The sequence below is a fragment of the Tetrao urogallus genome (genome assembly GCF_951394365.1).
Source record: "Tetrao urogallus genome assembly, chromosome: 1".
Taxonomy (NCBI): domain Eukaryota; kingdom Metazoa; phylum Chordata; class Aves; order Galliformes; family Phasianidae; genus Tetrao; species Tetrao urogallus.
The window spans coordinates 122,803,504-122,821,616 of record NC_136813.1 but is presented as its reverse complement, the minus strand read 5'-3'; the positions used below and the strand labels follow the sequence as shown (position 1 = coordinate 122,821,616).

Sequence of the window (18,113 nt, the reverse complement as noted above, 5' to 3'; positions counted from 1 at the left end):
CTGCATCCCATTATCTGCATGCATGTAAACAGAACTAACTTCTTTGTCTAATACTTAGAAAGTGCTCATGAACAGCTCCTTACCCTACCATAGGATCCAGCACAATAGCTCTAGGTTCTTCCAGGTCTTCCGAGATCAAGATTTTTCTCATGGTCCCATTAAGCCTTGTAACTTCTATACGGTCTGTGCCAGTGTCAGTCCAATACAGATTTCGGGCAACCCAGTCCACAGCAATGCCATCAGGATGAGCAATCTGTGCTGTGACAACAAACTGACTACCTGACCCATCAACAAATGAGCGACGGATGGCCCTAACTTCATCATCAGTCCAATAGATGTACCCTTCCAGAGGATCAAAGTCAATGGCGATGGCATGACGGATGTCCTCCAGTGGCAAAACGATGTCTGTAAAATCTGGAGTGTCTAAGGAAATGCGCCTCAAATCTGTCCGGCGGGCTAGAAGCAGCAATTCAGTGGCACCTACATGTGTAAGGCAAAAACACAACCATCTTACAAACACTTTACAGCAGTGGTAAACTTGATCTTCCACCGTTCGCTGCAAGCTAGTGTAGCTGCCCTGATTTCAATAGTGTCTATCCAAACTGATGGACACCAGCAGAGAATATCACTCAAAAGCTTCAAATGTAAGGTTAATCTTCTGCAGAACAAACTAGATATATTTATAGAGGAAATTCAATGGTGATTTCCTTGTCCAAAACCTATTACATTGGACCTGTTTTTTATCCAGACAATTCCCTCCAAAGATACTGAAATAACTATGAAGTGATCATGCTATGATTTTCTGCAAGTAACAGATGGTCTGCAGCCTCTCAGATGAAAAAAAATAATTAAACCCTTTACTGACTGTAGTTGTTGGCATAGTGGATGACTGTCACAAACAAGCTGTGTGTTTCAACAGCACCTTTAGAGGGAGAAAAGTAACTAACTCAGATTACCACAGGTAAATCTCCTTTGAGAAACTCCTATTTGAGGAATCGAGTTCGTGAATCGACAACTGTCCAGTGACAATGTAAAGCAGGTGGATTTTCAGCTTCTCCCGAGTCTGTTGAGAATAAGCATATCTGAACGTATGAAGATAAATAATACTGAAAGCATACAAAAACCTTTCTGGCTTTTTTAGGTCAAAAGTCAAAATCCTAATAAATAGCTAAGATCAGCTTGTGCTGCAAAAGATGCTTTCCCACAGGACAACACAAGCTGTTTAGAAGTACACTGCTGGGCGCCTGACCGATAAAGAACTTACTGTCTATTCTATCTTATTCTTGCTTCATTTTATATTCTATCTTGCTAGATTTCAGTCTAATGAAGGCTAAACAACCACCACGCCCCATTCCAATTAAACTGGCTTATCTGTTTGGAGTCTCAAGGAGATAAGAGCAGTTTAGGCCTCAGGGAAGTCTGAGCTGAGGTAAAAAATGCATGCAATCCAAATGCAGGGAAAGTATGCTGGGACAGCTCTCCTCAAATACTGATGGGAAAGGTTTGGCAGAGTGTGACCTAAGTGCAAGTGCAGATGAAAAAAAGAGCAAGCATGGGGGAGAGGAAGGTTTAAGAAAAATATAAAAACACTGCAATGAAAAAGTGATTACAAAGCTACATGCTGTTGATGCTTCTGTGCCTTGATCTTACATAGGTATGTATAAATAAGGACAAGGACACTAAAAGAGCAACTACTAAAGTAACTAGGTAGCTAATCTTAAAATACATATATTTAGTGTTTGATGCCAAATTTCTTTTTTAAAATGTCAGTAATTGTGGTGGATGCTAGATGAAACCTCACTGAATATCAAATTTCAGACAGATGCCAAAGCAGCCATTGCTTCATTTAGAGCAATTTTAACACATTAAAAATATTTAAAATGCTTTTACAGTGCTGCAAGAAACTGTACTTTTCAACAGCTGAAGTTCAGATTGTTATTACAAGTGTTCCTGATTAGTAGCCTAGAATGGATGAAGATCCACTTTGGGATCCTATGTCCTAAAACACATTCCATTCAAAAATACATGTATACACTACTCAATTGTTCTTCTAGTGAATAACTCTTATACAATAACTAATATCAGGAAGAGGGAACCTTTAAGTACATGCCTAAGCATCCTTCAAAATAATTTAAAACATGTGACAGAGTAAATGAAAAACAGGCATGTTAGGAAGATTTTTGTTATTACAAAAGCAACTAATCTTGTCACAGCAGTCTATATGTGCATCTGTGTTTGTTGCAACTAACTATATCAAACAACGAATGATTAAGCTCTAAGCACTGACAGGCATTATGGTCATATGAGGTATTAATATATAACCAAGCACAACTATTAAGGTTCAATAAGGAATCTTAAGCACTCCCTTCCTTACCAACTTCACGGTCATTTACTCAACTTTCCCCTTAAACAAATCTGTACATACATTGATATTAATAAATTGCTTTACCTAACAGAATTAAGGTTAAGTTGATACACTAACCTGAGATTTCCAAACAGTTAGGAAACTATATACACAGTCTATTACATATATGTGTGTATATATATATATGTATAAAGCCTAAGACATAATTTAAAAATAATTTATATGTTGAATTTGATAGCCATTTTGAAGAACCAATGCCAATTCCCCAGAAAGACTGGCTTTAGTACAACTATGCCTTTGCAAAAACACCCTTAAAATTGACCAGCTGACCTTCCAACTGTTCTCCGAGAGAAGTCATTTCAACAGTTTCAGGATCTTGCTTCCAGGTTGCAACACTTGTTAGCTGCAATGTCATAGTGTTTCTACGCCTTAATTCAGCATTAGGAAATTACTGCCTTACAGCCAACCCATGTTGCACAGGGGATTCCTGAACTAGAAGTGGTCTGTATCTGGAGATGTCTAACATTATCTCATGCAATCCCAATCAAGCAATAGAAAGTTTAGTTTACTTGAAAGCTATTATCCAGCCATTAGCAAACTGACATCTCAGCTGCTTAGTCAGATCACCATTCATTTCATTCAGAAAAGAGAAACTGAGCACAGAAACATCTCATTTCAAGGTAGGTTAGGTGAAAAGCACCACAAACACCTTCAGGCTTGTCCTGACAATAGCAAGAAAAGCAAATGCAAGAGCTGAGCACATTTACGATATGATCATCTTACCATCTCTGCTGTAGTCAAAAAAAAAAAAAAAAAAGAAAAAAAAGTGCAATCTGGAACTAAAACAATTTGTAAAAACAATTTGAACTTGTGCAAAATACCGGCTGCAAAAAAGTTTGGCACTGATAAGAACCAGTCAGAAGACTGCTCAAGGTACTTGAAGCTGAAAGGACACAACAGAATCAATCAGCTTTTGTTCATCTCTACTCCAAAGTGCAGTTATGATGCAAAAGCTGAAATGTGACAGCAGGATCTCCATACTTCTTCGCTCTGCCTCTTGCATATGTCTATACCATACTCAAAGCCAGACCCTTTTGCTTACCCCCTTTACTGATCTTTCAATCAATCCTAAGTGAACTTAGCAACCCAGAAATTATTTGACACAAAAAACAAAATAACAACCAACCAACCAAACAAACAAAAAAACCTAACCACACACATCTTTTACAGCCCATTCCTACTGGGGACCAATGTTCTTATTGAAGTGCCTCAAGTGAGGAGGTATTCAGGACAGTTAGCAATTTTTCTAAAAAGAAGCCCCTTACTTAAGCCATTTAAATATGGACATAAAAGCTTTACTTCAGACTCCAGATTTGAGAGCTTTAGCCTACTTTTATTAAGTACTTTGAAAGCTGGAATTACAAGTTCACGGATAGTGCATTACGTTAGTTCTAGAACTAATACTTCCTTCAAAAAGTCGCTATTAAAAGTCAAAACAATCTAAATCTCTGTGATAGCTGAAGTTAAGGGGGAAAAGAAGGACAAAAGGAGAAACAGAGCAAGTGTACAGATATATGCAGTGACGTAGTTTTTAAGTTCAGTGTCTAATGCCCTCTAACCTTTATAATTAATTACCTCTTCCAAGGATGTAAGTCCTCAGTCATTTATAAGTTACAGAACTTTAAAACCATCAGTGGTTGTTGAGGCTAGTAATACTACACAGACACATACTCAGGAACTTTTACATAAGTAATGCTAGATCTAGGACATATACAGTAATTTCTCTGCACTTGCTAAATTAAAATCATTAATAAAACCTCAGAACAGTTATCACGCATTTGACTAACAAAAATTTTCTTCCTAAATGCCTCTTCCCAGTTGGAAAGATACTATTGCCAGAGAGCTCCTGATATTACAGTGCAAACAGGTAGATGGGCTGTCTTAAAAAACAACCAGCCAAAAATCACCACCACCAAAAAACCCTACAGAGGTAAGAGGACATACGTCTGAATATTTTTTTCTTTTCTCTTTTAATGGAAAAAAGAAGAGCTTGGGTATTAAATTAACATCTTCATCTGTCCAGTGAAATCAGGATCATGACTGTTCCAGACAAAGAAAATTTATTTTTGCATTTTAGGTCTGCCCACTGCAAACTTCTACTTACTTTCCTAGGCATAAAAGGTAAGCATGATGTAAGCACCAGTGGGCAAAATAAAGACCCTCTCTTCCTGAAAGAGAGCAGGATGGCCACAGCAAGGCTTCAAAGTGCTTTTTTTTTTTGGACCACAAATAAGTTTGTATCTCCTCACTCAACCTTTATTCTTCAATAGATCTGAACTGGTGAGGGCAAGCATAGAGAATAAAGTAGTAAAATTCACCACAGGCAAAGTAGCACAGGGACGGAGAAGTGTTCAGGCACTAATATGAGTATAATTCCAATGACAGACTTGGAAGCTAAACCTATTTATTTATTTAAATTAAAATGACTACTGAACAGGTCACTTAAATGTAGGATACCAAAGTGAGAAGAACAGCAGTGCCTGTAATACTGCAGAAGAGAAGTCTCATTTATATCCTAACAGGAGGGAAAGCAGAAGGAGGTGCAGGGTTCTGCTTCTGCTCACAGATGGCAGGTCAGAAATGGCACAGAGCTGCGTCAGGAGAGGGTGAAACTGGGAAAAATTCTTTATCATGACTGGTCAAACATAGCAACAGGTTTCCTGGAGAGGTGGCTGATGTTCCATGCGTGTCAGTGTTTAAGAGGCATTTGCATAATGCACTCATTAATGTGCTTGAACTTTTAGTGAGCCCTAAAGTGGTCAGGCAGTCAGACTTGATGGTCTTTGTAGGAATATTCCAACTGAATGGTTCTATTCTATAAAAATGTGAATACAGAAGAACAAGCTAAATGACTATGAACACAATGCCAGCATAGGTAAGAGTACCCTACTGTGTGCTCAGAAGAGACTGTATTCTCTGGACATTACTGACAGAGGAAGAGGTGGCCATGACAACTAGCTGTTCTTCCTCCCATCTTGACAGATAGAGATTTTCAAATGCTCACATAGAAAATAGGAGATCTGTCTGCTGCAAGACCACATCTCACATTATCATTGCTGTATATATTTCTATTATCAGTATTATCAGTTGTTGGTAAAATAGCTGATTTTATTCCTGATCATCACTCTTTTCTGAAACACGAGGAAAAAGTGTTTATAAGCAGAGGGTAGGGGGTTTATCGTGCAGAACTCTCACAAAAACAGTAAAATTACCCTAGGGTGTTATGGAAAAATATAAGACAAAAAGCCAAGAAACCAACACCGAGGGGAAAGAAGAGGGAGGAAAAGATTTCCTATAAACCACGATTATTCAAAAATGCGAGGTTGTCATGGAAACTGCTCAGGGAGGGTCAGCCAGCCTCACCTTTGGCTGCAAGGATCATCTGTCAAAGCCAAACCACTGCAAACAGCACAAACAGGCACTCAAAATTCAGTCATCAAATTCCTGCAGATCCCAGCCAGTACTCATTGACACTGTTAACGAGCTCGCCTCTCAAAGAGGCTCCTTGCAGCATGAAACGATTTAGTTTAGTAACTATCCTGATTTTTGCTTTCTGTTTGGAGAACAAAACTGTCTTCAAGAAATTAATTTGCCTTAGCCTCACTTTCACTTTTTTTTTTTTAAACCTGTCCGTCATTCCTCTTTCTTCCTCCACAGTTCTAATGTTCTCATTTCAAGATGAGCTGCAATTACTCATTCAGTGTTTCAGCACAGTAGGTATGTACTGAAACAAACTGAGGAACTGAGGTGAAAATATTCCATTCTGAGGGTTCAGCTCCACTTTCACAGCACCTTAGTAAACAGGCAAGTACAAAGAGAGAAAAAAAACAACACAAAAACCAACAGCAAGAAACCATAAGCACACTGCTGTTTCTCCTCAATACGTACTACTTGTCACATGAATTTAAAAAGTATACACAAAAAAGAGAAAATATATTTTGCTTACCGGTATCATTAAGCAGCCTAAGAAAGGAAGTCAATGCAAACACTAGAGATTTACAAGCAAGATGTGGACTGTGGCTAGCTAGGCTAGCTCTGCTTGCCCACCATTCCCTCTTCCTTTCCCCAAATCAGTCACTGCAGCCTTTGCAATTGTGAGCAGAAATTACAGTGAAGCCCTGACTTGAAGAGCTCTGGCAAGTTATAGGTCACACACAAAAGCCCTAGGTCTGCTACCTACACCTTTCTTCAATGAGAAAAAAGCATACTCTCTCGAGAGTGAGAAAATGATCAAAAAAATTTTAATTATTTTTGGGCACACATAGCTCTAAGTGCTGAAACACAACAAGCAGCAAGCCTCCAGGACTCCCTTAGCCCTTATACTCTCTGTAGAAGTTGGATCTGTGCAAAATCGTCAGTTAAGTGAAACCAATGGATCTGATACATAGCTGTAGCAGGTTGTTTCTCTTGCACACAGGCTAATTCAACTCTAACTCTAGTAAGCAATGGAATAGAGCACTCACTGAGCCAAGTAAGTGCAGGCTCAATTTTCACTCCCCCACACATTTTTCCTTCTTAAAAATGAACAGTGAGCAATTTTTTTTTTTTTTTTGGAAAAAAATATGCAACAGCAGAATGGTTGTTAAAGATACAACATCACATTGATAAGCATATGATAATTGCTCTTTTATGATGCTTTGTGTAGCGACAGACAGCAAGCTGTAATACCTCAGTGTCTCAGCAATCTGCTTAACAAAATTTCCGGTGAAATAGGAGCTGCGTTTTGCAAGCCAAATATACTTTATGGCTGAATTAGAACAAATAATTTGGCTTATCATATTTTCAGGGAGTAGGAGAAAAAGCCAATAGCCTTATGTTCTGAGACATAAGCAATAGCTGAGAAAGTAAGCTGATGATATTCAAAGCCAGGCTGGCTGGGGCCCTGGGCAGCCTGGTCTAGAATTAGACATGGAGGTTGATGGCCCTGCCTGCAGCAGGGGAGTTGGAGCTTGATGATCCTTGAGGTCCCTTCCAACCCAACCCATTCTATGATTCTATGAGTATTCCTACATGAGACATTCAAAGCATTTTGTAGGGCTGTTTTTTTTCCCCCAAAAGTCATCCTTCAAAAAACCTTTTGTCCCAAAAAGTTTCCCAAAAATCCGCATTTCCTATCAGGGGGTAAAAAAGAAAACATTTCTCTCTCCAGGCCTTGTTACTACAATTGTCCTTAGTCCTTCAACACTGCTAGGTGTTAGGTGACCAAACCTTCACAATTCCCCATCCCCCACGTGGAATTTTCACACAGTTCTGCTCTTGGATATATGTATTGGTAAACAACTGCTTTAGCTATCTGCTTCCTCAAAATAGTTTGTCCATATCAAGAGCTTACGCATATCAAGTTTTTGTTGTTTCTGTTGTTTATTTTTTAAGTACATGAATTTGCATTGACTAAATTTAACCAATCCATAGCTTTATTATTAAAGCTTGCTCTTTATACTGGTAGAAATGGGAGAAAAACATCTTGTGCATGTAGTGGTAAGTTCTTACAATAATCTTATAAGGCTAAATTGGGAGATGCTTTTGAATTTTTCACATAAAAGCAGCAATTTATTTTAATAAAGTTCACACAGTCACAAATAGCCACACAAAAATAATCAACAGAGAGCATGAAATAGCATGAAATTAGAGAAAACACAGAACAAGTGTTCAAGTAGTGAACAAGATTAAGAATTTTTACAATATAAAATGAAAGTTTAATGAATTATTTCTGTATGCATTTTTTTAGTGCTTTTGCAGTAAATTCTACTGTATCTTTCTGTTCTGCTGTACATTTTTCATAAAGAAAACCTGCATAAAGATGGTTATTTATGAGAGCTAATTAATCTCCAAGTGTTTATTTTGATAATATTAATGTATTACAGCAGTCACAGCACAATGGCACAAAAGCCATCTGTATAAAATAAAATTACTTGAAATCATATATCAGATCACAGTGAAACACTATAAGCAGCTTTGGGTAAGGAGTTTTAGGTTAGATATTAGGAGGGTGCTACTCAGGGGGTGGTGATGCACTGCAACAGGTTGCCCAAGGAGGCTGTGGATGCCCCATCTCTGGAGGCATTCAAGGCCAGGCTGGATGTGGCTCTGGGCAGCCTGGTCTGGTGGTTGGTGACCCTGCACACAGCAGGGGTTTGAAACTAGATGGTCACATGGTCCTTTTCAACCCAAGGCATTTTACAATTCTATTATATGATTCTGTGTCTTGGATTTTAAAGTTGAAATACTTCTAGTATCTCTAAAACCACCCTTTTCTGTTCAGTTCCTATAGACAGATGTGTGTGTCTAACCTTATGCATGGGAATAGAAATACCAGATACATGTGTGTATAAATGGAAATCAGATCTCAAAAAGCAAATGTTTTACTTGTACAGTCCAATTAGACAAATATTAATGCATGAAAAATAACATTAGAAACAATTTGAAGACAACAGAGAAGGTTTATATTTTCTATAAGAAAAGGGAACAATAGAACACGCAAAAAACTTTCAGGGAATTAGTGACAGAGACAGAATTATCAACTAAATTTCGTGACTGAAGATAAACTGTTCTTCAGCAATGAAACTATTTCCTCTTTGAAAAGTAGAGGGCATTTTTCCATTCACTTTTATTTGTACTGCAAAAGCAGTACAATAGTAGATTTTCCCACAGTTTGCCACCCTTAACGTGCATTATATAGTGAAGCTACAGGAACCCCTTTTCCCTTCAACAAATTATTTTGTGCTTAACCTAAAAGGATTTTTAAAAATAAAGCCTACCATCTTTGCAGGTCTTTCCATTCTCAAGAAGTTTCACACCAGTGGGACATGCACACTGATAAGAGGGCTTGGTAGGAGACATCAGACATAAGTGGGAGCAGCCACCATTATTAATTCCACATGGGTTTGTAGCTGTTAAACATAAATCACACAGATTAATGCTTCTGATAATGAAAGACCTCATCTCATGTGTCAAGAGACATACGGTGTTTGAGTGGTGGAATCGGTGGCAGCAACACAGATTAAAGAAGGAAATGATATACACAGAACAAATAAAAATTAATTCCAAGTGTTGAGTAGTGGAGTATTTATGGTACAAAAGTGCACGGATGTTGAATATTTCCTTTCTTGAGGAAGTAGCATTTAGCTCTAAACAAGAGCCTTGTTTCATCTCTCCTCTTCTCATTTTCACAAACTATTCAATGTGGTGATGCTGAATGTATAGTAAGTTGCATATATATTAAAAAAAAAATGCAAACACAGTAAATTAACACAATGGTTAAGACAGTGGTTATTACACAGAGTTGCAAAATTAACACTGCTTTTCATTTAGGAACTACTACTTGGAAAAAAATAAGAATACAATGCCACATAAAGTTATGGCACATTAAAGAGAAAAAGGAATATGACAACAGTACAAGTGTACCTGTCAGAGTAAAAGCAAGAGATTATTTTTCACATTAAAAAAAAATAAAACAATGTAGAGAATATCTGGTTTCTCTGTTTTTTTCCCCCCAGTGTCCGCATTGGAGAAATTGCATTACGATGCAAGTAAAGCCACTTGCTACCATACAGAAGGAGTAGTTAAGATGTTTGCAAATCAGTTTCAACTTGCATTTAAAGTATAAAGCAAGACAGCTTACCATTTGGCTGCCTCTTCTGGCTGAAAGCATGGATATCCATGGGTGAGAAGATGTTGGAATGTATTTCACGCAGGTCCTCCCCAGAGTACTTGCTGCAGGCCAAGATGGAATGCGTGTTCCAGTCTGTCCAGTACAACGTGTCCCCAAACAGCGTCAAAGCAAAAGGATGTGGAAGGGAGCCTTTAACCACTGCTTGCCTAATAGAGTACGAGGAAGAAAATGAATGCTTAAATACAGTTCATACTACAGCTTCGCTCAAACGTAGCCTTTATAAAGAGAAGATTACACTGTAAATATGATTTATCAAAACTTCTTCTCTTCTTTTGCAGATACAAATATAGCATACCCAACTTAAGGAATGATGTGGGGAAATAATACAGGAGTTCTATTTTCTAGCTGCCCTCTCATACTAAGTCAAAGAGAACATTAATTGAAAGCCCTGCCTAGGTTGTCAGTGGCTATTTCTTAGCACTCTTTTAACTCCTTATACCTGCAGGGTTATAAATTGCCATGCGCAATGGAACAGAACGCCAGCTGCTTTTGGAGAAATCTGACTGCAATTTGTTGATACAGCATGTCTATCACTGCCAGGCTTGGCAAATTTTGAACTGAGACAGTGTTTAGTCAATTAGCAGTCCATTAATCTCTTCCATATTTTTTTCCATTAATTCTCTTGACAAATAGTTTCACTATGAAGAAATCCTGAATGTAACTTTTCATGATTCATTATTATGATAATTAAGCTATTGTTTTTATTACTAGTAGTGCTCTTAAACTGAGTTCTACTGATCCTTTGCCACAGTAATGGTATCATTTCTGAGGAAAAGTGGGTCACTGCCTGTCTCTAAGTTCATAAACAAAATTAAAGAGTGTATCTATATATTTTACATAAGATATACACACACATGCTCACAAGCCACCACAAAAATAAGCATAACCATCATAAAAATAGCATAAACGTTACTGAAGACGGTTTTCCAGGCTCTTGTGATGCAGTAACTAATTATCTACACCCAAGTTCCTCAGAATGGGAATTAAGAAGTTCAATTCTCACACGGTAGTTTTTTAAAAATTATTATTAAGAATCATAGAAAAACCGAGGATAGAAAGGACACCAGAGAACATCTGGACCAACATCGTACTCAAAGCAGGGTCACACAAGTAGCACTTAGACAAATGCTTCTTCCAACATCCTTCTTCTTAATAGTGAGGGCGCACAGGCATTCACACATACACAAGTTCCCACTGAATGGATCCAGACATCTATCTCATGGACTAAAACCCTATGGGACTGACACATAGCTCTAATACTTCTTCAAGTATAGAGCATACTATGATCACCATCCGCCCAGTTTTCTTCTTGCGGGGAAGAAGGTCATTATCTGTATACTTACTGAGAGAACAGCCACACATTATCTACCTCTTTTCTGCCAGGAAGTCAGTAAGAGAACTGGTTTAGTAGAGGATAAAAATAATCTTATTTTCCAACTATTTTCTGCTAAAATATAACAGAAGAGTATATTAAAGCAGGAAAATTGAAGGTATAATCTGCCAATGATTCCAAGTACAAAGAGACAGCAGTCATTTCAGCTCTTTCACCTTAGCTTCTGCAAAAAGATTCTGCATTATCTTTAAGGTTTCTATTTTTTTTCACTCTTGAGAAAAACACATACATTCCATTACTTGTCGCTTCAGTGTTCCAATTCTACACCAAGCAAAATTTCAGATGATATTTTAGACTAGAAAGTAGGACATATCTTTTATTTCTTATCTCTGTCTGGAGTCAGGTATATATTTGCTCCTAATGAAATGCACAAAATAAGCATCTTACAAAAGACTATTGTAATGTAATTTACAGCTGAAATCTACGTGCCAAACAGTGAAGCCATAGTGACGAAGCATACTCCTGCACCAAGAACAAAGGCATTCAAATTCAATAAACATTTTTACCAACCCCACCCCAAACTCTAAATGCCTTCAAATTTGAATAATTTCACTTTAGAGCAGGACTGGTGAGTATCTAAGTCTTTATGATGACTGTCATCTGGGATAGATGCAATAAAGGTCCACAGCTCTGGACTAACCCTCTAATGACCAAGCCTTCACCAAAGAGCAATTCACAGACAAGAGAACCTGCATTTTTTTCTGATTCATACCTTGCTATTCATTCCAAAATTCTGAGATATTCAGATGTGATTATTACCCACCAGTTCCTAGTAAGAATCAATCTCTGATTGCAATAAATACTGCCTAACTTTTGGACAACCATCTGTCCTTGTAGCATAAGGTAAGCTGTCAACATTATTTAAACCAGCCCTGGTCTAGTGAGATTCAGGAGTAGCAAATAGCTGATGGCAATGCCTTGAAGCAATCACATCATGTTTTTCTTAGTAGCTATAAGGAACTGTCACATAAAAATGTCTTTGGGCCTGAATACGATAGCACATATTATTCACATTTAATTAAGATGAGCTTTACTACTAATACATAACCCACATACACAGTTTCCATCAAGCCATTACAAGGTGATAGCTTACTTCCTATTAAGAAAATTAGAAGTGCTTTTTTACCTCTGAACAAACACAAGTGCCACAAGTGGTCTGCTGAGAAGCAGACACACCACGTATATCAGCAAAGAATTAGAAGCTGGTTTGTGCTCTGTAGGCCCTCCCCATTGTGATGGCTCCACAGCCTACCCAGGATGTGAAGAAGAGGGAAAACAGCTGGAGAGACAAGCACCTAACAACAAGGCTAGAGAAGAAAGCAAGGGAAGTCCTTCCTACAGCTGTTGTGAAGTAACTGCACTCTACCATGGCTTGCATTACGATTTGCAAAGCTTTGTTTCTGGTGGGTGAGGAAAGGACCTCTGTCTTAGCATTATAAACCTGAGTGAACAAACAGGAAAGGAATGTCGAGCTGTAGCATCTGACTGCTGCGTACTGCTGATATTCCCCAGCATATTCCCCATCTGGGGTCAAAGATCAGCCAGGTCTCTGTGGTTTTGGCCTCACTAATGAAAACACTGGCCAACCCACCAGCTGAGGCACTGTGGGTGTAACTGGGCCAAAACAATCTGACAGCTGTGTGCTGGCACACCTTCAGACTTTATGTTTCAGCTCAGGCCTGATTTCAGTGAGTGACACAAAAGCAAAATGCACAGTGTTTCATTACTCTTCAGCTTCTTCAAACTGCTGCACTTGTCCTATTAGCTCTGATAATGAGAGACACTGGAGATGAGGAGAAAGTGAGAGATGAGAAGTAATGTTATGAGCTCAGGGGACATCTCTAGGGCTTCAACAGTATGCAAATTGCCTGCATATTAGATGGTACTAAACAGGCAGTAACTTTAATAATCTTCCCTGGGCCAGAAATAGAATTACACAAATTTACCTTAAAAATGTTGATGGAGGTTGACATTTAAAATGTCACAATTTCTAGTCAGTTTAGTTGGATGGGAAGGAAATGCAGAAGAAGAATGCATTGGTACTGGCTGATATCCAGGAAAAAAGCTCCTGGGAGAAGGACCTGGGAGTCCTCATGAACAACTGGTTGAGCCAGCAGTGTGACCTCGTGGCCAAAAATGCCAACGGTATCCTAGAGTGCATTAAAAAGAACATGGCCAACAGGTCAAGGGAGGTTCTTCTCCCCCTCTACTCTGCCCTGGTGAAGCCAGGAATACTGTGCTCAGTTCTGGGCTTCTCAGTTCAAGACAAATAGGGAATTACTGGAGAGAGTCCAACAGAGGCCTACAAAGATGAATAGGGGCCTGAAGAAGGGCATGAAGAAAGACTGAGAGACCTGGGAGTGTTCAGCCCGGAGAAGACTCTTCAACTCTTATAAATACCTGAAGAGAGGGTGTCAAGTAGATGGAGCTCTCTTCAGTGACACCTAGCAACAGGACAAAGAGCAGAAAATGGAGCGCAGCAAGTTTCATATGAACATGATAAAAAAATTCTATACTTTGAGGTACTTTGAGCTTGGAACAAGTTGCCTGGAGAAGTTGTGGAGTCTCCTCTGGAGATATTCAAAACCTGTCTGGACCATTTTCACTGTGCAACCTACTCTGGGGAACCTGCTTTAGCAGGAGGGATTGGCTAGATGACCTCCAAAAACCCCTTTCAATATCTATGACTCTGTGAAAAGGAAGCTGGGGAGAGAAAAGAGAGAAAGCAAGATGGTTCCACAGAAATTAAATTCCATATGTATTGTAGATCATGATTTCCTAAATAGAAATATTTATATCATCATTGCGGAAATCAGAATTGCAATTAAAATAAACACCTGTTATACTAAAGACTTTTCTATTGCCTGAAGAAAATACAGAAACAAATTAAATACATTCACCCTTGTTGTATTCTTATTCTGTTGAAGAGATGTGAAATATTTGGTAAAGCTTATGAAAAAGAAAACAAATAATAAACAATGAACAGAAATGACAAAATGTGCTACCGAACTCTCAAATGGAACAAATACAAGAAAATTCAGACCACCTATGCAGCGTTACAACAATGACAAAAAGCTTCTGCTTTAGGATAATGTGCATTTCATACAAATAATACACTTATTTGAAATACAGACTTCAAATTTATACCCTTCATCAAAACCAGAATTTCCTCAGATCACCCCACTCCCTTTTCTATTTTTTTTAAGTATTAATAGAATTCACATTGAAAGTTTGATTATAGCTATAAAATTTAAGAATCATTCACACTGAATGAAAATAATAAAAAATCAATGTATTACAAAGTGTCATCAGAATTGTGAATTTTCCTCCTACAGTTTTTACAGAAAGCAGTTTAGATCTAAGCATGATAGCAAATGTAGTTGTAGCTGCTGTATATCTATAAAAACAAACAAACAAAAGAAAACAAGAAAATACATTTCAATAAGCAAATTCTTCCAATTGTAGCTACATTGCAGTTATCTAACTTCAAAACCTGATCAAAATAACTGCAGAATACCTAGGGTACTCTAATTATCCTGGCATGACTTCTCAAAACCATTAGCATCACAGCTCAACAGTAACGAAAATCATCTCTATACTGGGTCTAATGCAACTGAATGAATACATTCAATATTCGGGATTAACATTGTGCTAAAATAACAGCTAGCTAAGAAAAAACATTTTGTCATAGAGTTGTTATCGATCTAATTCACAATTCAATGAAGCTCTAATAAGAGGAAAAAGAGGAAACAATATCCACTCCTAAGACCACATATTTGAAAATCTGCACATCTTCAGATCCAGAGTCCACTGTCCAATGCTGTATACAAATATCAATGTTTATTACAGTCTTGCTTAGTGTGGTTTCAGTGACAGACACAGATATGCACATAAGTAACATGCAGTCCTCCTGCATTCCTTTCTGTTCACCTCTGAGGCTACCTGGACTTAATCTTTGTGGCAGGGAGCAAGAATTTTCACATTTATGTTTGAATCCATTTCTCAAGTTTCTCTCTAGAGGATCCCATATCTATTTCCATCTCCTCAGCTATCAGACAGAGAACAAAATCTATTGCCATATGACTCTTTGCAATCCAATTTCAAATACAACTGGGAAGACTAGAAAATATTAAGGTAGTTTACCTTACTGCTATATTCTCAATGCTAAAGAGTGAGAAAAAGAGAAATCTTTATTATAGCTCTCTTTTACATTTCTCTCATTAAAAATGAGCATGGTTGTAAAGACGTAAGAGTAAATGAAAAAAAATAAATGAACCATGCAGTTAGGCCCTGTGCACATGGGCAATTCAGTTATGCAGCCCGAGAATACTGTAGCCTCTGGTCAAGAGATGCTGCTGAGCATCTGAGGGCAGTCTTGTCACAGTAACCTTGCTCATCAGTGGGGTAAGTTCTGTAGTGGAATACACATCCACAGCCTGAGACAACAATCAGCCAGCATGCCAAATGGGCAGAAAGAGCAGAAATGCCTGAAGTCTGTTTGAGCATTTCCACTCATCTGAGATGCTTTAATTTCATAAAAACTAATCCAATTCTCCAACAGGAAAGTACGCTTAAATGGAAAATGCAAGCAAATATATAAATATTCCCTTAAATATATGCATTAATGCACTAACATAAATATTTATATTTCTATACACATATTTTCCATATGTCTCTTTTAATGACATATATTAATACATATATACATACATACATACACACTTCCTCCACTGCACATGTTACCTAAGCATCTCTTTTTCAGTAACCTGAAGAATTAATGCCAGTAACTGCTTTTCAGGCTATCAGAGAATCACTGAATGGGAGAAATAAAGAAGGATCAAATACGTTACTAACAAAGGTATACTTCCATACTGTTTGCTAAAAGATTTGCAACAGATTAATTACGCCTGCAAAATTAAGAAATACATTAATGAAATGTACTATGCAACCCCTATAATTACTGAAGATTAGAGTTATAAGCAGTGAAGAACTGGGACAGGAGCATAACATTAAGCAAACACTTAAGTTTTCATTTTTGGCTCATAATATGATGTGCTAATAGCAGTAAAAATGGGCAGAGGAAATACTAGCACTGTTTAACTTTCCTACTGAGTTTTCTTATGCCGGTTTTATTCAGACAGGACACATCCTTGCTGCACTTACATATGTGTTGAACACTGAATTTCTGAAAATAAGGAAAAATGCTATCTAACACAATTTTTTTCTCATTATATTTACTATATTGACATTCAATAGAAATACAATATGAAAAGCTGGAACTTTAAACAATCTACAGGTGAAAGCTTATATATTAACCTACATACTGTTGAAAAAGCTTTTCAGAGATGCTCATATCAGCATTTACTAAATTTTCATTTATTTTTCTTCTTACACTATACCAGGTCAATTTTTAGTTAAAAGTACTGTGGGCTACATTCTTATCTGAAAAAAAAGCTGTTACGTTGGAATTTCCATCCTACCTTTCTTCATAGAGAATTATAAAAAGAAAGGCTTGCTTTCTAAACCTCGCTTTTAACATTCATTATATATTAAAAGACAGCATATTATGGACATGTTTGCACACTGCAAATTATAATGTTTTGCAGAAAATGTTTCTCTCCATCTAGAGAGCACTTAACATCACAGCATTCAGGAAATCCCCAGAATTACAAAGCTATCATTGATTAAAAATGGGAAATAATAGCAAGTGGCCAAAGTGCTCGGAGGATCCTGCAGTGTGAGGTGAGGCAGGATGGACACCCAACAGAGAACTGAACATCCCAACACCACAGCTGCCACAAGGCAGGGCAGGGAGATCCAGTTTCCTTAGAAGTACAAGGTTTCCTCTTCTACCAACTAAGCAAAAACAAACTTGGAAAATTAAGCTAGAATTTCAACTTGAATCCTTGCTCAAATACTCCTACTAGAATACAAGCTTTATTCTCATTACCTAAGAAAGTAGACAGAAAATGTTACTCGTGGGGTACAAAAATATCTTTTAAAACCAAAATACATTTTTCTTTTGCCTCTTCTTTAAGCTGCAATTGCCACACAGCAAATAACAAGCCTAGCTTCAAACCCCACTTGTCCTTAAAGTCAATCAGATGTAAGACTGTGGTTGAGTCAATTGTGTGGGTCGTTTTTCAGTCAAACACCATCATGACATGCAGTGTAGTTTAAAGGCCTCTGCAGGAGTAAAGGAGACTGGAAAGCTGCAGGATGAAGTGATGGAGTCAGGGAGACAGTGTGTAGGTAGATCCACTGGCTGCAAGGTGCTATATGGGCTGCATAAACCTGCAGCTGCTGTGATCGTGAGCTAACACTGCATGCACTGTTCTGTCTTAGAAGCAGCTCTGATGAACTGTGGCTAATCCCTTTGCACTGTGTATTTTTATTAAGTGTCTACAAATATGCAGATCCATGACATAGTGACTCCAGCTACATACAACACACGTGTAACCTATCCCTACATGCACATCAGCCAGCCACAGACATTTTGAAGCTACATCTTCCCAGTATTTTATTTCAAAAGCCTTGGGGAAGAACCAAGAAATTCACCCTTTCACTGTTTCCAAATAATTTAATTACTTCTGCTTAGGCAGGCTTCTCTAGCATCTTTAATT

The 18,113-nt window shown here is 37.8% G+C and overlaps 1 protein-coding gene across 5 annotated transcripts in view; it reads right to left on the bottom strand.

Moving 5' to 3' along the window:
• Window positions 1–18,113, bottom strand: part of LRP6 (LDL receptor related protein 6) — a gene marked incomplete at its 5' end in the record, with an annotated part of 128,230 nt that overhangs the window by 45,132 nt on the left and 64,985 nt on the right. For all 5 annotated transcript variants that reach the window (XM_079549373.1, XM_079549374.1, XM_079549376.1 and 2 more), the window contains 3 exons: window positions 84–480; window positions 9,184–9,315; window positions 10,047–10,243. In XM_079549373.1, coding sequence (XP_079405499.1) covers window positions 84–480; window positions 9,184–9,315; window positions 10,047–10,243 — 726 coding nt within the window. The remainder of the gene's footprint in view (window positions 1–83; window positions 481–9,183; window positions 9,316–10,046; window positions 10,244–18,113) is intronic.